General features: G+C 43.4%; 2 protein-coding genes across 4 annotated transcripts in view; one reads left to right on the top strand and one right to left on the bottom strand.

The window, feature by feature from the left end:
• RAD54L2 (RAD54 like 2) overlaps positions 1–25,707 on the top strand; it is a 125,637-nt gene that overhangs the window by 85,066 nt on the left and 14,864 nt on the right. For 2 of the 3 annotated variants that reach the window (XM_055342810.1, XM_055342812.1), the window contains exons 3-18: positions 8,043–8,244; positions 9,623–9,762; positions 10,389–10,505; positions 10,827–11,053; positions 11,855–12,037; positions 12,223–12,356; positions 13,942–14,138; positions 15,216–15,558; positions 16,244–16,421; positions 17,693–17,944; positions 18,167–18,285; positions 19,890–20,008; positions 22,195–22,294; positions 23,264–23,469; positions 23,863–24,035; positions 24,541–24,737. In XM_055342810.1, the coding sequence (XP_055198785.1) occupies positions 8,043–8,244; positions 9,623–9,762; positions 10,389–10,505; positions 10,827–11,053; positions 11,855–12,037; positions 12,223–12,356; positions 13,942–14,138; positions 15,216–15,558; positions 16,244–16,421; positions 17,693–17,944; positions 18,167–18,285; positions 19,890–20,008; positions 22,195–22,294; positions 23,264–23,469; positions 23,863–24,035; positions 24,541–24,737 (2,887 nt within the window). Of the gene's footprint in view, positions 1–194; positions 291–8,042; positions 8,245–9,622; positions 9,763–10,388; positions 10,506–10,826; positions 11,054–11,854; positions 12,038–12,222; positions 12,357–13,941; positions 14,139–15,215; positions 15,559–16,243; positions 16,422–17,692; positions 17,945–18,166; positions 18,286–19,889; positions 20,009–22,194; positions 22,295–23,263; positions 23,470–23,862; positions 24,036–24,540; positions 24,738–25,707 lie in introns of all 3 variants that reach the window. The other variant, XM_055342811.1, reaches the window with a different exon arrangement.
• LOC129521429 (SNRPN upstream reading frame protein-like) lies at positions 169–345 on the bottom strand. Its single transcript, XM_055342818.1, has one exon. It carries the CDS (start codon positions 343–345, stop codon positions 169–171), a length of 177 nt encoding a protein of 58 aa, XP_055198793.1.

Raw genomic sequence — 25,707 nt, 5'->3', positions numbered from 1 at the left:
TTAACATAATTCTTTTGTTTTCTAAAAACCATGGACATTATCTTTATTACGTTGTCAACTGATTCAAATACATCAATACATTGTCAGTTGGTTTTTTGCTTGGAAGTCAGCTACCTGGATGTTCTAATACTGCTTTAACCACATCTTGGTGTCTCAGCTAAGAATGCCTCAGTTCACCTGGAAATCCACCACAGGTACTGGCTGCTGCTGAAATCGCTTCGGGTACAGATGACACTCTTGGTTGCTCAGTGAGGCTGTCCTTCTGCGTTTGACTTGGACTTCCACCTCTGGTACGTGCTGTCCTGTAGTATATCTCAGGTGTAAGCGATCCCTGGCCTGCTCCATCACACAGCTGGTCACTCCTTAGAACAGAGTGTCAGGCATCTCCAGTGGCCACTCCACTCTGTCAACATGGTCCTTTTTCCCTGTATTTTTGCAAACCAGTAGTGAGATCTCAAGGTGTGTTGAGATTCAAGTAATGTTTTGGCACACATACATAATAGCTGTAGTGTATACATCCTATTGGATAACATCAGGAGGCATATAGTAAGACTTGGAATTCACTGAACTTTGTTTATACAGATGGGATTGGGAAGGAAGAAGAAGAGGTGGAACAGCTAGAGAAAGGGTCCTGGAAGTGCTTATATCTCATACCCCCAATGAGTGAAACAAATTTTTCTTTCAACGTTCCTCATTTGCCTAGTCATATTTGTCGTGGTGGTGTTCATAACTCATTCCTGAGAAGCTTATGTAAGTGTTCATTGGTGTTTATATAACTCTGGTGATTGCTGCTCACAGCTGGCTCACGTGAAGGAGAAAGTTCAGGGGTATTTGCAACCAGATCTGATTCTATGATCCTGCATTTGGGTGGTAATAATCATTGACTTTTAAACCACATGTCTCATTACCTCTTTGTTGACTCTTTTCTCTTTTTCATTAGTGGCTTTTGGTAGATTATATTTCAGAATTTTAGGGAGGGCTATTTTTTTGAAGGAGAAAGTTCAGGGGTATTTGCAACCAGATCTGATTCTATGATCCTGCATTTGGGTGGTAATAATCATTAACTTTTAAACCACATGTCTCATTACCTCTTTGTTGACTCTTTTCTCTTTTTCATTAGTGGCTTTTGGTAGATTATATTTCAGAATTTTAGGGAGGGCTATTTTTTTGAAAGTTAAATTTATTTTAACTAGGTTGTAAATTCACATGGTACGTTATTCAGAAGATACAAAAGAGCATGCAGTGGAAAGTTACATTTTGATTTAGGGAAAATTAATTATAGAATTTTTGAAATAATAATTTATTAACAAGAATAGTTTAAGATGTGGTACAAAATGTTTTGTAAAAACCAGAAACTTCATAATAAGCATCATGAAGCAGCAATGAAGCACTTGTAAAACATTGACTTACATTACAACAAACTTTAAATATTAGTACATCTATAAACTAAAACTCTTTAACAAATAAATAATAATTGTTGAACCCAGAAGCTGAAGATTCATTCAAAGAATACCAGTTGGTAAGAAGCCGGTTTGGACCTGTATCCTCAGTGTAAAGGGGAAACCTTTGTCTCTACTTTGTCTCTACTATGTGTATGTGAGAATTGTGTATACTATGATCATTTTAAAATTGCTTCTGTACTTGGCCACATTCAACCCTGATTCAAACAGGAATTATAGCGAGACCTCACAAGTTGGATGTTTGTGAATTTGTGATATTGAAAAGTTATCAGATTCTGTCTTTCTCCCCCCAGAAACAGTCGTCTCTACAAGACAGAAACCAGAAAAAGGAAATACAGCAGTTGGCAACAAATTTCCACTGCCCAATAAACCAAGTTCAGATTCTAATCTGACATTCAAGGCCTACCCTCTATACTGTGACTCTGTCCTATCTGCCTACTCTCTAACTTTGCTTCCACCTGTTCCCTCCAAGTGGTTACTCAATAAATTTGCTTGTGAAATAGAAACAAAAGGCCTTAAGGCCAGGAGAACATCAAATTTCATTATCAGAACCAGGTCAGAGGACCTAGCAAAACACCAAGTTGTAGTGTACCAACCCAGCCTCATGTAATTGTATAGGGCAAGCTGCAGTGTTGATGGAAGTAGCCATTTAGCAAGAGAGATCCCCTCTTAGGGACTCTGCTGTCCAGCCACCTATTCCTTTGGGAGGAAGAATATAATAGCCTCCTCCTTTAGGAGGGAAAAATTGAGGGCTATGAGTTAGGAGAGAGATGACAATAATATGTGATAATGCCATGGAAATATTAGCTCTTTTGAGGGGCGAGAGGCCTGAAGGAATGGTAATTCTTCTTAAGGAAAACAGAATTGCTGACTTTTCCTCTTGTGCTTCAGGAGGAAATAGGAGAGGACTATTTGATGGGAGGATAATAAACTTGAGAGGGCAGCCAGTGAGACTTGCAGCTCTTATGGAGCTTCTCTTTTAGTTCTTGTGTCTGGCTGGACACACAAGCAGTAGCACCTTACTTTCTCAGTGGGTGGAAGATGTGCACGAGCCAAGGTTCCTGTTGCATTCCCAATGCTCTTTGTCACCCTGGACTCTGCTGTCTTTGGGACGCCTTTTTACAAAAGGCCTGCTGTGGATCCTGTGGTAATGGAGAGGGGAGTGTGATGTTTTAACTTCTCCCTCCTGTTAATGGTATTGCATTACCGCTCATGAACATTTTTTGACTGGTGCCTCCCTTCGCCATTTCCCCTTTGCTTTTCAAAAAGCAAAAGTTATTTAACTAAAAACCTTCAGTGGCCACTCAGCATGAGGGCCAAGGAAGATGCTTCCACTGCTGCTGCAGGAGAGTAAATCACCCTGGGTACTGACATGTGAGTGTTGTGTGCATTTGTGCACACATGTCCACACCCACTACCCTCCTCCAGCCCCAAATTTTACATTGGCTACATTAACTTCCTCTCCTTACCAAACGGTTGTCAGTGGAATGTAGAAGGCTAGGAAAAAAGGGTCTTGGAAGTAGTCCTCCCTGGGACAGGGGTTGATGTCTGTGCCAGCATCCAGGAAGGTTTTTGGGTCTACACCTCAGTCTGCCTTGGATAAGGGGTTATTCCCTGGGGAGAGGTAGGGAAGTGGTTGTTGGGTTGGGAGGCCCCTCCTGCTGCTGTTTTGCTTAATTAATTTTAGCCAGTATTGAACTGCAGGTATCTTTCCAACTATTCCACCTTGTCTAAAGTCTCTATTCCTCTTGCTTATGCTCCTATATCTCCCTAGAATGTTTTTTCCCCCTTGTAGTAGTTGGTGCCTACTTACTGTATTAGATTAAACCCAGGTTTCACCTTTCAAGGAAGCACTCTGCCCCCCATGCCCAGCCCTAGGCAAGGCTGGATTGGGTGTCCTTTCCCCAAGATTTGTTGCTATTAGGCGCTCACCTCATGTGTTTTCCCATGTGCATCATTCCATTGTGCCTTGGCGCAGAGCTGGTACTCAAATGCTCATATAAATGCTCATTTAGTGTGTTAGGCTAAACTAAAAGGCAAGGGGCAGGAAAAGGCATCAGTGGCTAGTTTGCAGTAGTCTCATTCAGAGAGGTTTAGAATAAAGATGTGGTCAATAGTCTCATGTGGCTGGTGGTATGTGTGTGAGGGGTATACACACAAATGCGTATTTGTAAGAAACACTTTGTGAGAACAAAGCAGTTTATGTCATTTCTCCTCCTTTTGCTTTCTTATTTTCTGATTTTTGATTAGGATAAAAAAGTTAAAGTTTGAATTTTCCACACAAATAAATATTACTATTCTGCATGGCTGACTAAGCCCTGTAGCTTTGCTGCTAGACAGTTCAATGTCGTTGGGAGTATGAAGTTCCAGGGAGTGTGCAGACCTGGGTGTAAAAAAGAATATTTTCCTGAAGAGAGCTATTGACATCCCCATTTTACAAATGTGGGGAACTATGGCTCAGAGAAATTGAACTTGTGAACATGGAGCTAGTAAGTAAGTGACAGAGCCAGGATTCAACACTAGTACTGCCTATGAAGCTCATTCTGTTAACTGTCTGCTCCTGTGTTTCTGCTTGTTTATGATATACCCATAGACCAGCTATTTCTTTTTTAACTTTTTAGGGCTTTGTTTTTCTTTTTTTTTTTAATTTTTATTTATTTATGATAGAGAGAGAGAGAGAGAGAGAGGCAGAGACACAAGCAGAGGGAGAAGCAGGCTCCATGCACCGGGAGCCCGATGTGGGATTCGATCCCGAGTCTCCAGGATCGCGCCCTGGGCCAAAGGCAGGCACCAAACCGCCGTGCCACCCAGGGATCCCTAGGGCTTTGTTTTTCAAATTTAGAATGAAGGGAGCAAAATTCACCTTGCAGTTATTAAAAAAGAAAGGAGATAAGAAACCAAACCCATTCCTTGTACCTGGAATGGTAGTAGTTCTAGAAAAAGCAGCAGCTGTTTTATATGGTATTTATTACATGTCGAGCATTGTTCCAGAGCTTCATCTAGGCTACCTCACATAACCATCTCTTCAACCATCAGACTGAGGAATAGCATGACAGTTGTTATTCCCTTATTATAATTGAGGAACAAATAAGGGACAGAGCTGACATTCACACCCCAGAAGTCTGGTTTCAGTGTCCATAGTGAACCCCTGTGCCTGGTTATCTCTCAGGAAACGTTAGTTTCCAACACCATGCTGTTCTAGAACCTGGCATCAATATGAAAGAGATCATAAGGAACTCACAATGGTAATAGAGGTATACTAAACCACAGCAGGTAAGCAGTGATGGAGTGTCTGGGACACTCATGATTCTGTGACTTGCCACTGGCTGATGAGATGGTCCATTTGTTGTTTTTTTGGTGATTAAGTGCATATGGTGATGACTTATGGTATGTTTTTCCTTTGGTGTGGGGACATCAGCTTACTGGTTCACTCATTGAGGCCTATGGCAACACTGTATCTTTTACCAAAGCCTACAGTATTCAGTGTTTCTTATTTACCCCCCTTTGGCATCTGAGTCCATACTGACATAAAAAAGTTTTTGAATATGTAAATGAGGTAAATGAGGGAGGGAGAAGGGACAAAATCTTCCTTACAGAAGAGAAGGATTCCAAATAATAAATGTAGACACGAAGAGGGAAATAGCCACCATTAGAACACCATAGTAATAATTTCTCCAGGCAAGATCCATTGATGAATGTTAAAACTGGTGGGTAAATTTTTAGAAACAGGATATTTGCATTCTCAAAGCCTCACAGTTCCCTACCACTCCAAATATTTTCACTGGTTTAACATATGTCCAGAAATTCTTTGCCCGTCTCAGGATATAGCACTTAATTCTCTTCCCCTTGAATGTGGACTGGGCTTAGTGATTTGCTTCTAATGAATAAAAATATGGAAAAGACAAAGTAGTAATTTTATAGTGAAGAAATCTGGCAGACACCACTTTAAACAAGTGATCAAGGTTAATATCACCAGTAATAAGTCATATTGATATCATGTATCCTGGTAAGATGTCATGAGAAAGACACTTTACTTCTGTGGTTTAATCATGAGAAAATATTAGATGTTCAAATTAGGGGACAGTCTACAAAACACCTGATTAGTACTTTTCAAAAAACTGTCATAGTCATGAAAGACAAAAATAGCCTGATAAACTGTCACAGTTTAGAGAGACTGAGACATGAGAGCTAGATGCAGTATGATATCCTGAATGGAATCCTATAACAGAAAAAGGATATTAGTGATTAGTGGAAAACTGGTGAAATCCAAATAAACTTTAAAGTTTAGTTAAAAACATGGGGTGCCTGGGTGGTGTGGTTGGTTGAATGTCTGACTCTTGACTTCGGCTCAGATCATGACCTTGGGGTTGTAGGATTGAGCCCCCTTTCAGCCTCATGGTCAGTGCAGTTTGCTTGAGGTTCTCTCTCCCTTTCCCTCTGCCCCTCTTGCCTATGCTCTCTTTCTCTAAAATAAATAAACAAATCAGGGCACCTGAGTGGGAGTGATTGAGCATCTGCCTTTGGCTCATGTAGTGATTCCTGGGTCCTGGGATTGAGTCCCACATCAGGCTCCCGGTGGGGAGCCTGCATCTCTCTATCTCTCTCATGCATAAATAAATAAAATCTTTAAAATAAATATATAAGCAAACAAGCAAATCTTTAGTTAAAAAACAAACAAAAGGGACACCTGGGTGGCTCAGTGTTTGAGTGTCTGCCTTTGGCTCAGGGCCTGATCCCAGGGTCCTGGGATCGAGTCCCACATCTGGCTCCCAATGGGAAGCTTGCTTCTCCCTCTGTGTCTCTCATGAATAAATAAGTAAAATCCTTAAAAAATTTTAAAAAATAAAAATAAATTACAGCAAACAAAAAAAAAATCCCACCAAAACCCCAGACTTCCTGAGTCCTTCCTGCCTGCCTGAAAGCCAAGTTCCATTGACACCTTAGTTACAGCATTTATGATCTAGTTTTTTTTTTTTTTTTTTAAATTTATTTATTTATGATAGTCACACAGAGAGAGAGAGAGAGGCAGAGACATAGGCAGAGGGAGAAGCAGGCTCCATGCACCGGGAGCGCGATATGGGATTCGATCCTGGGTCTCCAGGATCGCGCCCTGAGCCAAAGGCAGGCGCCAAACCGCTGCGCCACCCAGGGATCCCTAGTTTTTTTTTTTTTTTAATTTAATTTATTTATTCATGAATGACACAGAGAGAGAGAGGCAGAGACATAGGCAGAGGGAGAAGCAGGCTCCATGCAGGAAGCCCGATGTGGGACTTGATCCCGGGACTCCAGGATCACGACCTGAGCCAAAGGCAGACTTCAACCGCTGTGCCACCTAGGCATCCCTATGATCTTGTTTTAAATTGCTCTTACTTTTGGGGAAGACCTTTTAGTTGTGTAGTGCTTATAGTTGGGAGGCTCTGGTGGATTTGGGGACAGGCTTACGGTCTGTGTGACTGTCAAGGCTTGCCCATCCAGTAAACAGAATGCTGCTCAGCAGACCGAGGAAGAGGGATGTGCACACGGATCCTCCTACACCAACCCCAGTCTTTGCTGGTGTTTGATGCCACAAATGACATTCTTTCTGCCAGGAATTTCCTCGTTTCCGCCCCCCCCCCCTTAAGGCAGTATCTTTAGACATTGCCACTTTACAAGGCCTCACTCAGATTTTACCTCTCAAAAATTCTTGTGTGATCACACCACAAAGTAGTATCTTCCATATTCTTGTGACCCTAAGGCAGTTATTCTTGATTTAGCTAATTATCTCTGGCTAGAAAAGTAATGTCTTACATTTTGAAGTTCTTTAGGTCAGTTAGCCTGCCCTTCCTGTGGTGGTTAGCACATCTTGCCTTATTATCTCTAGAAAACAAACTTCTTACAAGGAAGAGGTCTTCTAAACATCCCTTGAAGCATCTTGAAACAGTTTGGCATGTTGGAGGCCGTCATTAAATGGCCAGTGAATTGAAGGAGTGAATGTGGGGCACCTGGGTGGCTCAGTGGCTGAGCGTCTGCCTTTGACTCAAGTGGTGATCCCTGGATCAACTCCTGCATTGGGCTCCCTGCAGGGAGCCTGCTTCTCCTCTGCCTATGTCTCTGTTTCTCTCTGTGTGTCTCATGAATAAATACATAAAATCTTAAAAAAAAAAAAAAGAAGGAATGAACGCTTTAGGACCCTGAAAGGAGGGATATTTCTCTTGTTGGCAGATGAGACACAAATGAGTGTGAGCTGAATTTGGAATCTACTGCCCCTTTCAGAGCATTCTGAGGCCATGAAGCTTCCTCACTCTGAGCAGAGTGCTAAATTAAAGCAAGCGTGATGGCTATCATTTGTTGTGAGCCTACTCTGGAGCAGCGTGGTTCTAGACATGCACACTAGTTCTCATAACAATTCTGAAATGTATACATCACTCCTCTCATTTTATAGATCAGCCCACTGAAATTCAAAGAGCTTTAAGTCATTTGCCCTAGCTTACCAGCTAATAAGTTGCTGAGTTGAGATTTGAACCCAGGTTTGCCTGGCATCAAAACCAATTTTTCTCCCTGTAAAGTTCAGTCCCTGGCACCTTTCTCTCTTTGTCTTTTCAGACCCATCCCTGGAAGACATGTGTGGCACTGAGTGTGCCCAGCTGGACGAAGATGGGCAGCGGCCACCACGGTGCACTTCAACTACCTCATCTCAGTCTGAGCCTTCAGAGCAGCTTAGGCGCCACCAAGGCAAGAGCCTAGCCTCCGAGGACCCCAAAAAGAAGAGAGCTCAGAAGCCCTCCCATATGAGGAGAAACATACGGTGAGCTGTGCTCAGGATAAGAGGAGAAGGGAAGGAATAGAGGCATTACTTTCATTTGAAGTCTGTCAGTAGCAGGACTGGTTTGAGCAAGAGAGTCCCTTTATCAAAGAAGAAAGGTGTAATCTGTGTTCCTGATTTATAGAGAGATGCAGCTCAGGACAACCTCATGCTGTGAGAGGTTATGGGCAAACGTGGTTGGTGCTCAAGCTGTGCTGGGGAGTCTCTTACTCTCTGGAGGCTCTGGGGGCAGCCTAAAGATGATAGAGAACTCTGGTTGGACTCTGTTTTTTCCTTTATTTTTCCCTTATGTTTCAAAACAGGAGGAGATAGGGATGCCTGGGTGGCTCAGTGGTTGAGCATCTGCCTTTGACTCAGGGCATGATCTTAGAGTTCCAGGATTGATTCCCTCATTGGGCACTCTGCATGGAGCCTGCTTCTCCCTCTGCCTGTCTCTACCTTTCTCTGTGTCTCTCATGAATAAATACATAAAATCTTAATAAAAACAAAACAAAACAAAAAACACAGGAGGAGATAAGTTGAATCCTCATTTTCTTAGAGCTCACCTTCATTTGGTAGGAACTGTCTGGTCCAAAGCAGGGCTTTTTCCTTGACCTAAGTGAGTGGCAGATGTGAGCTTCCTTAACTGTCCAGATCTCTCACAGCCCTTCCTTCTGCCACATAACCCTTTTTGCTATTGAAAGGAGATCACCGAGATCTTTTTCTCCTCCTACTTTCATTTTTTTTAAAAATCATAATGATAGCTTAAAAACATTACTTAAAATTTAGGAAATAAAGATGCAGAATCATCTATAACCCTACTTTCCCATATAACAACTCTATTTTAAATATTGTTTTTCAATTTTATGAATCACGAATTGCTCTGTTTTGTTCTTGGATCTGTTATGTGCAGAGATGAACCTTCAGGGGGGGGAATCCCTGAGTGGCTCAGTGGTTTGGCGCCTGCCTTTGGCCCAGGGAGTAGTCCTGGATTACTGGGATTGAGTCCCACATCAGGCTTCCTGCATGGAGCCTGCTTCTCCCTCTGTCTCTCTACCTCTCTCTCTCTCTTTCTCTCTCTCTCTGTGTGTCTCTCATGAATAAATAGATAAAATCTTAAAAAAAAAAAAAGATGAATCTTCAGTGGCATGTCTCAGGAAGTTAAATAATATGGAAAAAATGTTGGCCCAGAATCACCTGAGCCTTGAAGTCCTTTTTTTTTTTAAACCTTGCCTATTGCATGGATGTGTGGGGACTGACGGAGCTTCTCCTTCTCTTGCCTCAGACTTCTGAGCTCAGCAGTGAGCTCTTTAGTTTGACATTATGTTGCCCAAATCTCAAGTAAACCAACCCAAATGCTCACTCTTATTGTAATATTTAGAAAGCTGCTCCGGGAGGATCAATTGGAGCCGGTTACCAAAGCAGCACAACAGGAAGAGTTGGAAAGAAGGAAACGCCTGGAGCAGCAGAGGAAGGATTATGCAGCTCCCATTCCTACAGTTCCCCTGGAGTTCCTTCCCGGTAAGCCAGGGGCAGTGGAGGTGGTGGGAGGAGAGGCCCTTCAGTGTAGGGAGAAGAGGCCTTGGACACACAGTGGTGAAGGGCATATCTGAAATAAAACCGTGGGAAATAAGACCATGGCTGCTCAGTCATTCAGTTTTCTAGGAGCAAATGATCAGAAACATCTAAAAAGTTAAATGAGTAAAAATGTACCCCTCAGGGGCCCCCGGCTGGCTTAGTGGGTAAAACATGTGACTCTTGATCTCAGGGTTGTGAGTTCAAGCCCCACATTGGGCATAGACTTTACTTTAAAAAAAAACAAAATAAAGCAATAATGATAATAAGTGGGTTTTTAAAAAATATACTCCTCAGATTGACCTATTATTTAGATTTTTTTTTCTCCCATAATTTTGGATCATAACCTGCCAAGGGATTAGGATCTCTTCTAGTGGTCAGGTGGACACTCAGAGGTGAGAACTAGTAAAGACAAGGGAAGTTAGGGGGACAGAAGGTGATTGAGACACCCCCCTCTAATTCTCTCCTCAGTCCCCTTGAAAGCAACAAAGAAAGAAACTGATGAATCATTTGGGGAGATGGGTTTGAGCTAAATGTGGTTTTCACATTCCTTTCCATCTTTCCTTCCCTAGAGGAAATTGTCTTAAGAGCAAGCGATGGTCCCCAGCTGCCTCCTCGGGTGCTGGCCCAGGAAGTCATTTGTTTGGACAGCAGCAGTGGCAGTGAGGATGAAAAAAGCAGTAGAGATGGTAAGGTTGAGCCAGAGGTACCTCTACTTTCTCCTTACTCAGTGTTCACCCTGAGTAATTGGCTGTACCTCTGAATAAAAATTAGTCCTTCTCCATTTGGTTTGGGGTCTGACCATAACAAATGTCCCTGAGTCTCCTTGTAAATGTAGAGTTTTCCCTTATCTTATCTTAATTTGAACTTGGAAGAGAGAAATAATAAAACTTAAAATTTTACAAGTGATGACAAATTCTAACTTTATTTCCATGCTATAATGCTTTAATGATGGGCAATAAATTATCTCTGCTCCCTGGGTTTTTGTTTGGTTTTGTTGGCTGTCTCAGAGGTGATTGAACTGAGCTCTGGAGAGGAGGACACTCTGCACATTGTAGACAGCAGTGAGTCTGTCAGTGAGGAGGATGAGGAAGAGGAGAAGGGTGGCACCCATGTGAATGACATCTTAAACCAGCGTGATGCTCTGGGGCGGGTCCTCGTCAACCTGAACCACCCTCCAGAGGAGGAGAATGTCTTCCTGGCCCCGCAGTTGGCAAGGGCAGTGAAACCTCATCAGGTACAGCAGATCTTGACTCTCCTTTGTTTCCTTTCAGCTTCCTTGCTGAGGGCATCACCTGCTGGTAGTTTTTAGCACCACAGTCTATGAAATACTTGTTTGGTACCTCAAGCAGCTATTGCAAAGGCCTGATCCTTCCTCCTAACAGTTGATGCTTCAGGATTTCTGATGAATGGGAAGGTCAAGCCTTAGATGCCCTATTGTGTAGGAGGTGCTGGATCTCTTGGTTTGATGATCTTGAGCTTCCTTCTGTGAGATCTGCAAGACTGATTAAGATGCTATCTAGAGGGCAGTGCTTTGATTAGGAAATTGATTTGATTCTGGAAGTCGTTCCAGAAGAGATTCAGGAGTCAGAAGTCTGAGGGACTTTCTGATAGGAGGGGGCAGAGTAGTTTGTATTGACCCAGAGCCCTGAACCCAGACCAATGAGTGGAAGTTCCATGAAGATAGAGATGACTTAACATAACAACCCTTAATAAGAACTACTCCTAATGGAATGGACTCTCTTGAGGTAAGAACCAAGGGTTGAGTGAGAGGCCCTGTCAAGAATTTGGTACTGCAGATTTTCGCCTTATATGGGCCATTTTACCAGGTGAATGATTTTCTGTGTTTTCTCCAAGAAAACTGTCACCAGCCTATAGACTAGTCAGGGTACAGGAAAACTTCTGTAGCTGTCCATACCAACTGTCTGCTGTGGTGCCTGCTCATTTACTTAATTCTAACTAATTCCAAGATGAATAAAACTAGAGCCCTGGTCTTTGCCAGCTCCTTTAACTATTGTCTGTGTTTGTCCTTTGTTAGATTGGTGGGATCCGGTTCCTGTATGATAACCTGGTTGAATCTCTTGAGAGGTTTAAGACCAGTAGTGGTTTTGGCTGTATTCTGGCCCACAGCATGGGTCTGGGGAAAACTTTGCAAGTGATCTCCTTCATTGACGTCCTCTTCCGCCACACGCCAGCCAAAACTGTCCTTGCCATTGTGCCGGTAAGAGTTGGGGAAGGCATTGTTTAGTCAGCCCCAGAGGAGGTCTGAGTTAATGCCTTGCTGGGTACTGAAAAGCTCAATGAGCCCAGCTTTGAGCTTGTTTCTTTTTGCTCGTTTGTTTGTTTGTTGTTTTGTTTTTGTTTTGAGTTATTTCTTAAAACCGTCTTTCTGGACTTGGCTGACAGGTTAATACTCTTCAGAATTGGCTGGCAGAGTTCAACATGTGGCTTCCAGCTCCTGAAGCCCTTCCAGCTGACAACAAGCCTGAAGAAGTCCAGCCTCGGTTCTTTAAAGTTCACATTTTGAATGATGAGCACAAGTAGGTGGCCTACCCTCTCCTCTTTGCCCTTTCCTTTTAAACTTCTTCCCTGGGTCTGGATATTAAGGGAGTCTATTTGCATTTGAATCCTGCCTTCCTAGATTCTTTTGGTTTCTCAATGTGTCCTGCCCCGCCTCCCCCCTTACTCTTTTGTTTCCCCACCTAGCTTTTTAGTAAAGTCAGAGTTGGGTAGCCTGAGAAATTTCTTACATTCTGCTTAAAGATGCTTTTATATTCTGAAAAATATGCATACATCGTCTTATTTTCCCATGTGGATAGTAATAGAATTCAACATGATGAAATAAAACTGTCCACCTTCTAACTTTTCACCTTTTACATTTCTCTTTCTTAGAAGCGTAATCAGCAGTCTCTTTTCAGCACTCATCTATAGTTGACCTTTAATGGTACAACTTCCAACTTTGAAAAGTACAAGCTTTTGTTTTAGATTTTTTTGTTTTGTTTTGTTTTTGTTTTTTATTTATTTATGATAGGCACACAGTGAGAGAGAGAGAGAGGCAGAGACACAGGCAGAGGGAGAAGCAGGCTCCATACACTGGGAGCCTGACGTGGTATTCGATCCCGGGTCTCCAGGATCGCGCCCTGGGCCAAAGGCAGGCGCTAAACCGCTGTGCCACCCAGGGATCCCTTGTTTTAGATTTAAATAAAATTATTTATATTTCCATTCCATAAATTCAACTTGATTTCCAAAACTCTAAAACTGTTTCTTGGTTCAAGCTAGCTATCCATGCTATCCTTTCCCCTTACTGGCATGGATAATTGAGAAGATAGACTTTGTTTTCTGCAGAGGCTGCCTTTTGTGATGTTTGGTCACATACATCAAAATGAGGAAACTGTGAGTGGCCCCCTAAATGGTTTGATCACCTGCTCTTCTTTCTTGGATTTCAGGACTGTTAGTCCACATGCAGTTAATGAATTACAGTCAGGGCTCAGTTGTTTAGGAGTAGAGGAACTGTGCTGAGTGTCATCTGGGCTTTGCTGCTTTTTCTCATTTACTGCTTATCCTTGGTTCTTTACTCACCAGGGCCTGGACAGGTAAAATGTGGAATATTGTCCTTGCTTTTACCTTATATTTATTATGAGAATAACTTGAAATTCTTTCTCTCAAATGTAGAATTATAGCCATGCATGTATATCTAAGGGAGTTGTCACTTTTTCTTTAAGAGACAAAGAGGTGGGGCTGAGGGAGAGGGAGAGAGAGAAATCTTAAGCGGGCTCTGTGCTGGGTGTGAATTGAGCCCAACATGGGCTTAATCTCAGACTGTGACCTGAGCCAAAATCAAGGGTCAGACACTTAACTGACCGAGCGCCACCCAGGTGTCCCAGGAGTTGTCACTTTTGTTTGCCTTGTGCCATTGTATTTCTGTTTTTCTACTATTTAACTGTCATCAGCCAACCAGTCCGTCCTCAGTGTGATGAACATCTCTGAGATGCTGGGAAAGTCCAGGGGCAGCTGGCCGGCCACTGTGATGCTGCCACTGAATGTCCATCAACATGGCTCTGATTGTGAGCAATTCTTCCTAGGGACCAGTGGAAGCAGTAATTTTTTCTCTGTTCACTCTTGCAGGACAATGGCAGCTCGTGCTAAAGTGATGGCTGATTGGGTGTCAGAGGGTGGGGTGCTGCTGATGGGTTACGAAATGTACAGACTCCTCACCCTGAAGAAATCCTTTGCCACAGGTAGATCGAAGAAAACCAAGAAACGTTCTCACCCGGTCATCATTGATCTAGATGAGGAAGATCGACAGCAGGAGTTTCGGAGAGGTAGGCAGCCTATCCCTGGATACCCTTGGGGGTGGTATTTCAGGAAAAAAGAAATAGTGTCTGCAGTAGCACCAAGTCAGATATGAAGATTATTGATGTGAGTTGTATTGTCATGAACCAGAAATCCTGACCCCTAAGATAGGTGGAATGACCTCCAATAGCTTTGAGAAGGTACTGCTCTCCTTGCCTGCTATAGAATTCTGGGTGGGCCACATACAGGCTGTCTCAGGAAGACTCCTCTGCCCATCTGGCCCTGTTTCTCTCACAGAGCAGTTGGGAGAGTGACCGTTCACCTCACTTCGTTCTAGAGGTGTTCTGGAATAGCAATAAGAAAATATTTATAAAAAATTTATATCACTGGTATACAGAGCAGTGATAATATTATGAATTTATAAAAGAATTAACCCAGTTTTTTTTACTGAAAGCCATTCCATTCATAGTTCTAGTTCTGTTCCCTCTTCTAAGGGTTTTTTGCCCATTTGGGGAAAAAAGTTTGTTTTAAGTTCAGAAGCTGTTTCATTTTATAGGGGTCTCTTCATCTGTAGATTATGTTCTAGGTTTGCTTCTTTGGTAGTGCTGGGATGAATTTGCTAGATGGCAAATTCTGGCAGGTAACTCCAGGAAGACTTTGTCCTTTAGCTAGCTCACCACCAGCCAGTCCATAGATGGTGCCAAGACGCTGACAAGGGTGAGAGCCACCTCAGTGTCTGGATGATTCCCATCGGTCTCACCCAGACTCTTTTTTAATCCTAGTCTGGTACTTTGTAAAGTCACACTCTCTGCCACCCAGTTGGTATAAGCCCTAGGAATGCAAGGTGTTTTACTTTTAGCCTAAAGGAAAAAAAAATAAGGAAAGGAAAAGATACTTACTGCAAGAGTCAATAGTCCAGGTTAACATGTCACACCAAATGCACAGGAGCCTGGATGGCTGGCTCCCTTTCACTAATGGGGGCTGACTCTTGCTTTCCTGCTTCCTTCATTTCTTCTGTCTCCTCCAGGGTGCACCCCTACTTCTCATATTGTTGACTAAGAGCAGGCCCTCTCACCCTCTGACTCCGGATCCTCTTCCCTCCCTAGAGTTTGAGAAGGCCTTATGCCGCCCTGGCCCCGATGTGGTGATTTGTGACGAGGGACACCGCATCAAAAACTGCCAGGCCAGCACCTCGCAGGCCCTGAAGAACATTCGCTCTCGCCGTCGGGTGGTGCTGACCGGGTACCCCCTGCAGAACAACCTCATTGAGTACTGGTGCATGGTGGACTTTGTGCGCCCAGACTTCCTTGGCACCCGGCAGGAGTTCAGCAACATGTTTGAACGCCCCATCCTGAATGGACAGTGTATTGACAGCACGCCTCAGGATGTTCGCCTAATGCGTTACCGGAGCCACGTATTGCACAGCCTCCTAGAGGGCTTTGTGCAAAGGTGAGCCATCCTTAGGGCCCTGTGTTTTGAACCCTCAGAGAGACCTTGGTGTAATGGGCATGCAAAGGTGTCCCAAAGGGGAGCTGTTACAGCAGGAGGGTCCATTCCTAGTGGGTGATAGTAAAACTTTCTTTTTAGTGAGTAGCTTTTCCTGAATAGCACACAGATGATGGATAGCCACTGTTTCAGTCCTCTGAAAGTTTGGCTTAGAAGTGCTTCCCTCAGAAGTTAATCTTTGAAGTTTCCAGGGATACCTGCCTTACTTACTGAAAAGCAAAAGAGAGCTAGCCTTCTGCTGACTTGGCAAAAGCATACAAGTGCTGGTTCTCAGGGGCGTGGCCTCACCCATTTCATCATCTTGGTAGATGTAGTTAGGATAGTCTAAAGCAATCCCCTTGTTTTTCCTTGTTAAGATGGCATGTGTGCAGAAAGCTTAAAGAAATAGCCCTGGATCCAGGTACCAACCTGAAGTTCCCAGTCTCTGCCACCCTATCCTCTTTGCTTTAATTCTTAGTCTTAAAATGTGATTCTTCTGATGGTCGCTAAACCAGTTCTCATTATTGCAAGGCTGCTGTGAACGGTGAGATCAAGAGGAGGTATGGCAGAAATGCAAGGTTCTCTTGTTTTCCTGCACTGACCTCTCCTGGCCACACAGGCTTGACAATTCTGATCTCTACCTTTGTAGGAGAGGCCACACTGTGCTGAAGATTCATCTCCCTGCCAAGGAAGAAAATGTAATCCTGGTGCGGCTCTCGAAGATCCAGCGAGATTTGTACACACAGTTTATGGACCGCTTCCGAGACTGTGGTAGCAGTGGCTGGCTGGGGCTGAACCCCCTCAAGGCTTTCTGCGTGTGCTGCAAGGTGTGTTGAGGCCTCAGGGAATACTGACACACAGATGAAGGATGCACACAGTCCCAAGGGAGTTCTTCCTACTGGGAGTCCTTGATAAAGGAAGAATAAAATGAGAGGGGCTACTTCCCTGGTTGGCTGCATCAGGGAACAGGGGAGCCCAAAGAGAGGTGTGCCAATGTGTGCTGCACAATTCCTGGGGGTGCCACTCATAGCCGAGGATATAAATGGTGTTTCTTGAGGTTGTGCAATTCATTTGTAGAATTTGTACAAAATTTGGGAACCACTTCCTTTCTCACCAGTTTTTTTCCCTTGGAAAAATTGGGTAATGAAAGAACATTGTGGGGCAGTTTATGACTGTTAATGTAATCAAGATTCAAGAAATATATAGCTTAGACAAGTTATTGGGGTACCTTCTGTTTGATTCTGTGTTTAATGAGATTGAGATATCATTCATCCTCGTAATGCTTGAGATGGTTTTGGGGATAGCAGGGCCCAGATATCTTCAGTACCAAGCTTCATGAACAGGTGGATGAACCCTGACTTATCTTTAGTATGTGCTCCCTGTTGCCTAATGAGGGGCTTGTTTCTTTGACAGCTCTCAGCTGACTTGTTGGTTATTATTCCCAATTGACCACTGCTTTAATAAGTCAGCTGAAGGTGTATGTCAGGGGACAGATGAGATTTCAAAATGTTTGTTTGTTTGTTTGTTTGTTTGTTTGTTTTGTAGCCACAGTCCTAGACCAGAGCCAGAAAGCTAGAGCAGACATGGTGTTTGAGCCAACATGCCCTTCCTGTCCCCCCACCCGCCCATTCCCCCAGCCCCGTGCACCCCACTAATTCTCAACTCCTGCCAGGAGTAGTCCTTGAAATGACTTCTGGTTGGTCATCTGTAAGTCAGATACATTTATCCATAGGGAGAGATTAATCTTGTTTCATAGTTTCATATAGTCGTTGGCTATAGTCACACAGCAAATCAGGAACATTATTATTCTTATTTAAATAAGAATGCAAGCCTTTGACATAGCCTTTCTGATTATGTACCAAACATGGGCATGCCCACTGGTATGAACTCTTTCACTCACATTATGATGGTCACAGCTGGTTAGTTAAAATGAATGTGTAGGCTCTTTGGATATGAGGGGGTTGGAGATACTTTGATTTTTGGTGTGACACTATGCTATGGGAGGTGTGTGTTTGAGCAAGTGCATGTTTCCAGGCTTCCTGGGATACCCTTAGATTGTTTCTGCCCTGTGCCATTTCTCCTTTAACTTGAATCTCAGATCTGGAATCACCCGGATGTGCTGTATGAAGCCCTTCAGAAGGAGAGTCTGGCCAATGAGCAGGACCTAGATGTGGAAGAGCTTGGCTCAGCGGGGACTAGTGCCCGCTGCCCGTCCCAGGGAACAAAAGGCAAGGGGGAAGACAGCACCTTGGCCTCCTCGATGGGAGAGGCAACCAACAGCAAGTTCCTACAGGGGGTTGGTTTCAACCCTTTCCAGGAGCGAGGCAACAACATTGTTACATATGAATGGGTGAGTCAAGCAGATCCTTCTGTGCCCATAAACCACTGCTGAGAAGGGATGGTACAAATTCTATGTGGGGAAATGGTGGGGGCTGCACAGTGTACTATACTACCAAGGTCTCTGCAGGGAACTATAAAGGTTGCCCATGAGCCTCTGCTTGGGAAAGACTGAATTTTATTTCTAGTGTTCTGTCATGGACCTGCTCTAAGCTGCCTCATTTTTGTCTTACAGGCTAAGGACCTTTTGACTAATTACCAGACTGGGGTCTTAGAGAACTCTCCCAAGATGGTACTGCTTTTCCACCTGATTGAGGAAAGTGTGAAGCTTGGGGACAAGATTCTTGTATTCAGGTAGGAAGAGAAATTCCCCTATGACACTGTGTCTCTGTAGAAGAGTGACACAGCCCCTGCAGAGTGAGACCATCTTGGGTCACCACAGCTCCCCCACTTTTTTTCCTTCATGCCTCTTCAGCCCAGTGCTTTTTGTGAGGACCTTCTTGCATTTCATCTCTTTCTTGGAGTTTTCTTATTTTACCCAATGTGGTTTCTCTGCAGAGAACAATTTAAAACCCTGGGCTGGAAAAAAAAAAATAAAATTAAATAAATAAATAAATAAATAACCCTAGGCTGACATCGGAGGTCATAGTCTAATTCTTTAAATTATGGCCCAGGTCAGATCTGGCCTATGGCCTGCCTGAGAGCTAGTTTTTACATTTATTTTTAAAAGATTGATTGATAGAGCTAGTTTTTACATTTGTTTTTAAAAGATTGATTAATTGATAGATAGATAGATAGATAGATAGATAGATAGATAGTGCTTATAAGCAAGCTGAGTGGGGGGATCCAGAGGAGGAGGGAGAGACAAGCAGACTCAACATAGGACTGGATCTCATGACCCTGAGATTATGACCTGAGTTGAAATCAAGAGTCGAACGTTCAACCAACTGAGCCACCCAGGCACCCCTAGCTTTTACATTTTTTAAGTGTTTTTAAAAAGAAGAAGAGGGTTTTTTTAAAAAAAGAATATTTGACAGACTGTGTATAGTCTGCAAATCCTAAAAATATTTACTATCTGGCCCTTTACAGAGAACATTTGCTGACTTGTGGTCTAATCTGCTTCAGTCCTTACCCAGCCTTTATTTTTTTTTAACTAAATAGATTTTGTGGGGGGCACCTGACTGCCTCAGTTGGTAGAACATGCAGTTCTTACTTTCAGGGTCATGAGTTCAAGCCCAATGTTGGGTGTGGAACTTACATATACTTTGTTTATAAGGCCAAATAAATAATACAATTTGTTCCAGAGTCACATTCTCAGTCTGGCCAGAACTTTGATGTCCATCAAGGCCTGACTCCTCAGGGAAATAGACATAGAGTTGATTGATTTTTGTTGTTGTTCTGACGAAATAATGCTCCAACAAGAGCTAATGGGAGCCTCCCAGAGTAAGGATTTCCATGTGTGACACACTTTGAGAGCACAGCAGTGATTCTAACTAGGGGACAGTCTAGTGTTCCACTGGTTTTATGTTATCACTTAACATATACAAGACTGCCTCTCTCTCTGTATAACTTTTGAAAGCAGCCAAATAATTCTGTCTCCTTAGTGAGACAGATAATATTGATTGTGGCCTATAATTACATCTAATGTATATTCATGCAATGTTGGTTTTTGATGATGCTATTTGTTACTATGCCTTGAGCTAAACCCCAGAATTTTTCAACTGAGGAAGTAATAGGGTAACATATGTAGTGAGATGGTGATAATAAATGTGTGGATGACTTTGCTCCCATTATGAACTAGGGAGAATACCCTTGGGGGTTCTTTGTGGGGTTATGCCTCAAGGGGCCAGGTTCTAGTAGCTCCCACTGTCAGAAGGCTGCACATGATTATGAGCCCATTGGGGAACAAGATTCCCTTGGGTCTGGGAGCCTTCTGAACCAAATGTTGTCCCTTCCAGCCAGAGCCTTTCCACCTTGGCTCTCATCGAGGAGTTCCTAGGGAAACGAGAAGTGCCCTGTCTACCTGGTGCTGATGGGCAAGGAGTACAGAAGTGGGTTCGAAACGTCAGCTACTTCCGTGAGTTCATTGCTGCTTTGTTTCTAGAGTGTTGGCAGGTTCTGCTTAAGGATTCCCTTTCCTTCTCTGCCTTTTTGTCTTCTACTCCATTCTCCATCAACTGCATAGGAGTATCTGGAGTAGCCAAGGAGCAGAGAGACACTGAGAACAAGCTGCTGTGTGTGAGGCATTATTCTGGAGACTGAGGAGCTTGGGTGAGATAGGGGGAGAGCAGAGAAAGAAGTAGAAAGCATAAGCCTTGTCTTCATTTGACAACTCTAAGACAAATGCAGAGTAGTACTGGTTAAGTGTCCTAACAGTTTCTAAGGAAAACAGAATCATTGCAGGGAGGATGGTTGGAGAAAGCTTCCTTAAAGAGGAGGTAGAACTTGCAGTAGACTTGCAAATATGGGCAGAACTTAAATATATAGAGTTAGTGTGGCCCAAAGGTCATTCTAGGAAGAAGAAGCAGAGTGAAGGTAAATAAGCCCAGATCATGCATTCTCTATAGGGGAGATCGTGTCCCTAAACGGGTAAAAATTAGTTCTTGAGGGGACAAATTTTTTTTTAACTTTTCAAAAGTATAGGGCACAAATGGGCATGTAGTAAATAAACATATGCAGTTTATCTGTGATATTTAAAATTTCATGAAGGGCATGTTGATTGGTAAAAAAAAATGTATAAAAAGGCTCCTTAGGAGGGTGGTAATGAAAAGCAAAAGTTGAGAACTATTAACCTCAGGTACTTACTGTCTGCATATTGACTTTGGGCCAAATAGTTCTTTTTAGGCGGGTGGTCCTGTGCATCGTAGGATGTTTAGCAGCGTCCCTGGTATTAGATGGTATTTTTTTTTAATTTTTTTTTTTATTTATTTATGATAGTCACACACACAGAGAGAGAGAGAGGCAGAGACATAGGCAGAGGGAGAAGCAGGCTCCATGCACCGGGAGCCCGACGTGGGATTCAATCCCGGGTCTCCAGGATCGCGCCCTGGGCCAAAGGCAGGCGCTAAACTGCTGCGCCACCCAGGGATCCCGGTATTAGATGGTATTAATATCCACCTAGTTTTAACAACCAAAAATGTCTTCACACATTACCAAATGTCTCCTGTAGAGGAGGAGGGCAAGGAAATCACCCTTGTTGAGAAGCACTGGCCTAAAGGAAGTATTTAGAGAATGGAGGTGCAGTGAGTTGTAGGAAGACCTCTAGCACAGGACCTGGCTCACAGCCTTGTGTTGACTGCAGGGTTACCAAGTGTGAGTCAGTGCTGAGCTGTGCTTGGAAATTGTGAGAACTCAGATTGGGTGCTGATTGAGCCTCTAATACAGGCACTTTAAGGCTTCCTATAGCAGTAGCAATCCAGTTCTCCATGTGGTGTTTCATCTCTTTAGCTTCGCCCTTTTCTCTTTTTTCCCTGGGGTGACAAAGCCCCCTTTTCTCTTATTCATGCTTCTTCTAAACTGAAGATTACTTTTTTCTCCTTCCTTTGAACTTCCCTCTTTTCAGCCATGTATCCCATTCCACTGTTCCAGATCTGTTCCTTTTAATGTCTCCTTAGAGCAAGTCCTTAATCATAGGAGTTTGTTAACAAATTCCTGATGGAGGGATATAATCCATATCAAAATAGAACTCTTGGTCCTTCTGCACTCACCAAGATTTACAGGACTGAAGCAGAGAGGTCACCCTGAGCCAATGTTTACCAAGCTTCCTTATTTAGGATAATTCTTTTTTTTTTTTTTAAGCATTTTAAAAATTTTCATTTATTTATTCACGAGAGACACAGAGAAAGAGAGAGAGGTAGAGACACAGGCAGAGGGAAAAGCAAGCTCCATGCAGGGTGCCTGACTTATGATTCTATCCCGGGTCTCCAGGACCACAACCCGGGCCAAAGGCGGCGCTAAACCGCTGAGCCACCCAGGCTGCCCTATTTAGGATAATTCTTATGCACTCTGAAGTCTAGGAACTTTGGAATTGACCTAAAATACTAAAGGGAGAAACATGGTTTATAATCCTTGTTGTACATGGGGTGTTTTTAAATTATAGATGTCTGGGTCTCACCATAAACCCATGAAATGTCCAAGGGAATGGAATCTGAGTATTGTAGTATATTTGGTTTTTGTTTGTTTTTAAAACACATTTTCCCAGTGATTTTGCTGTGTACCTCTGCCCTCATCTGTCCATTTCTTGTGATTTTCCTTCTGTCCTAGGGCTAGATGGTAGCACCCCTGCCTTTGAGAGGGAGCGGCTCATTAATCAGTTCAATGATCCCAGCAACCTCACAACCTGGCTATTCCTTCTGTCTACAAGGTGAGTGGATCCTGAGAGGTGAGGTCAGAGTGCTGTGTTCAGGGCAGTTGGTCATATAGGCAGATACCCAAAGGCTCATCCAAGTTCCGTCAGAAGAGATCTGCTCAGGTGTGTGACTTGTTTTTGAGGTCACACAGGGGATCCCAAAAGGAAGTTGTATCAGGAGGGTGATCATGATAGTGTCATGAAGTTCTTTGAGAACTTCATTAACAATGGGCATAATTAGCCCTCAGAAATATTCTCAGAAATATTCTCTTAGATGATGGGATTAACATCAAAGTGCTTTAAAAAGTATAAAGTGTAATGTAACTATTAAAGGCTGGTGGCATTATTTGTCTCATGCCAAGCAGCTTGAAAGCTATGCTCTGTTCTGCCACCACAATGCCCTTGATGGGTATGAAATAGTCATTTTCCTATCTGGTAGACTAAACACACCAGAAACATCTGGATACAGATGTCTCCCTTTGAGTGACATTGCTCTGGAGCCAGGATGCAGGAGCCTTTCCCAGTACAGAGGAGCAGAGAGTGGGTTTTCTTTCTTTCTTTCTTTCTTTTTTTTTTTTTTTAAGATTTTTATTTATTTATTCATGAAAAACACAGAGAAAGAGAGGCAGAGACACAGGCAGAGGGAGAAGCAGGCTCCTTGCAGGGAGCCTGATGTGGGACTTGATCCCGGGACTCCAGGATCACGCTCTGGGCCAAAGGCAGGTGCTAAACCACTGAGCCACCCAGGGATTCCCAAGTGAGTGGGTTTTCTTTCTGAGCTGGTAGGCACTTCTGTTTTGGATTATCAGGGCATATTTTTCAGTGCTTGAGGAATGTACTGTTCATCAGCAGAACAGTAGAATCTTCCAGTATGTTGTGCTTAGGATAAAGGAGGTAATACTGGGGCAGGAATCACAGAGTAAAACCAATTTTAAAACTGTTTTTAAACTAAAAGTTCTGTGATTGTTGGCTTCTGTTTTAAAGGGCCGGGTGCTTGGGTGTAAATCTGATCGGTGCCAACCGAGTGGTGGTGTTTGATGCTTCCTGGAACCCTTGCCATGATGCCCAGGCAGTATGTCGGGTATACCGTTATGGCCAGAAAAAGCCCTGTCATATCTATCGCCTTGTGGCTGATTTCACCCTTGAAAAGAAGATCTATGACCGTCAGATTTCCAAGCAGGGCATGTCAGGTGGGGCATCCTTCAGGCTCAATACTATCCTTATTATGTGAGTGGTGGGAGGGGAGGGGCTTGTGTGGGAACACATGTAGGGTTTGAATCACAGAAAATCAGCAGTTCCTCACATCTTATCCCAGTTCAAATAATTGCTTTAAGAGGGACTTGAACTCAACTTGTCGAGGCCAGGTGTAATGAAAAGAGCTGAGCTAGGTGTGCAGGTTTCTTTTATAATATTTCCATTTCACCAGAGCCTCAGACCTTTCAAATATGGGATGGCCTGAGGTAGTTTTAGCTTTAGTGACAATTATGCCGGTAACAACCTCTCTTCTCTGCCAACTTTTGTAGCTATGCTTTTGTAGTCTCTTCTGCCATGTACTGACTTTCTCCATGTTTTCTCCCTTCTAGATCGGGTGGTAGATGATCTCAATCCAATGCTGAACTTTACCCGGAAGGAGGTGGAGAACCTACTGCACTTTGTTGAGAAGGAGCCAGCTCCCCAAGCATCCTTGAATGTAAAGGGGATCAAGGAGCCAGTCCTGCAGCTTGCCTGTCTGAAATACCCTCACCTCATCACCAAGGTCAGAACCTGGCTTGCATGCAGTTCCTGGTACAGTAGTCTCCCTGAGGGAGGCTTATCTGGCAAAACTAAAGTTTTGTTCCATGCAGAGGACTGGAACTCAGTTGATTCTTCTCCGTGCCCCATGCAGTCCCCCAGCCACCTGTTCCTACCCCAGTCTTGTCCTGGGAGTGCTCAGCTCAGCTATGTGGAATAATTCGGCCAGTATGAGTTATTCCTAGCAGAAAGAAGGGAGTAAATTCTAGAAATGTAGTCTTAATTCTCTGAACTTTAACATCCTTTTGATATAGAAAGTAGACTTGGGTTTTGTAAAGGTGGGGCCGGGTTAGAGTCGTGAATTCTACTCTTGTCAAAAAGAGGTAAACCTGCCTGGGTGTCTGTGAGCAGGTTCTTTGCAGGTGTTGGAAATAGCCATCCCTATTTTGTTTTCAGAGGAAACCTCATTGTATATCAGTCATGTTGGCACAAAGATTGGTAATTAAATCAACATCCTCCTGTGTCCCCAGGAGCCTTTTGAGCATGAGTCATTGCTCCTTAACCGAAAGGATCACAAGCTGACCAAGGCTGAGAAAAAAGCAGCAAAGAAAAGCTATGAAGAAGATAAGCGCACATCCGTCCCCTACACCCGCCCATCATATGCGCAGTATTACCCCGCCAGTGACCAGAGCCTAACCAGCATCCCTGCTTTCAGTCAGAGAAACTGGTGAGTCACTGAAAGAGGAGGAAGATATGCTGCTGGGTCAGCCCAAACGTTTTGATTGGTTCTGTTTTTAAACAAAGGGAGAGCCTACAACATGCTCGTTGCCTTTTGTAAACTGACAGGTTCTGCTCTTGGATGAGGTGCCAAAGCAGTTCAGCAGCCCTGGTGTTTTAAATGGCTCTGGCTGGAAGAGTGAGCCACTGGCCTTATGACGCAGGAGAGTCCTTCTGGACTCCTGGAGAAGTGCAGCTTCCTAAGACACAGAGGCCTAACCCTTCCACATAGCTGCCTTCATGTCTATAGTGCCTTGGTCCTAGATCTTGCTTAAGCAGTGAAGTTCAAGGGTGAAGGCCAGGTCTTTTGTGGGTCTTAGATTGTCGTCAAGGAATTTTCCTGTTCTTTTTTTTTTTTTTTTTTAATTTATTTATGATAGCCACAGAGAGAGAGAGAGAGAGAGAGAGAGAGAAAGAGAGAGAGAGGCAGAGACATAGGCAGAGGGAGAAGCAGGCTCCATGCACCGGGAGCCCGACGTGGGATTCGATCCCGGGTCTCCAGGATCGCGCCCTAGGCCAAAGGCAGGCGCCAAAACGCTGCGCCACCCAGGGATCCCCAGAATTTTCCTGTTCTTAATGAGATTTTATTCTGTGGCTGTGCCATGATCCTGAGAAAAAAATACTTTTCTTGAATCCTTCTAGAACTGCTCAGAGTATTAACGTGATGGAAGCCAATTGCTGAGTGAAGAGAGAGCTCTGCTCTTTCTAAGACATTACAAAACTGTTAATCTATTTTTTTTTTTTCATTTCAAGACAAAGTGCCTCATAGGCCTTACCAGAATCAGCCACCTGATTGAATGGTTTATTTTATTTTAATTTTTTTTATTTTTAAGTGGTTTGTTAAGACTTTTTTATTATCTTGAATTAAAGATTCTTTTATTTGAGGGGAGCGATTTAAAACTTTTTTCTTTTGAGAATTA

The sequence above is a fragment of the Nyctereutes procyonoides genome, unplaced genomic scaffold, assembly GCF_905146905.1.
Source record: "Nyctereutes procyonoides isolate TBG_1078 unplaced genomic scaffold, NYPRO_anot_genome, whole genome shotgun sequence".
NCBI lineage: Eukaryota > Metazoa > Chordata > Mammalia > Carnivora > Canidae > Nyctereutes > Nyctereutes procyonoides.
The sequence above is the reverse complement of the archived record's forward strand: the minus strand, read 5'-3'. Positions and strand labels throughout refer to the sequence as shown.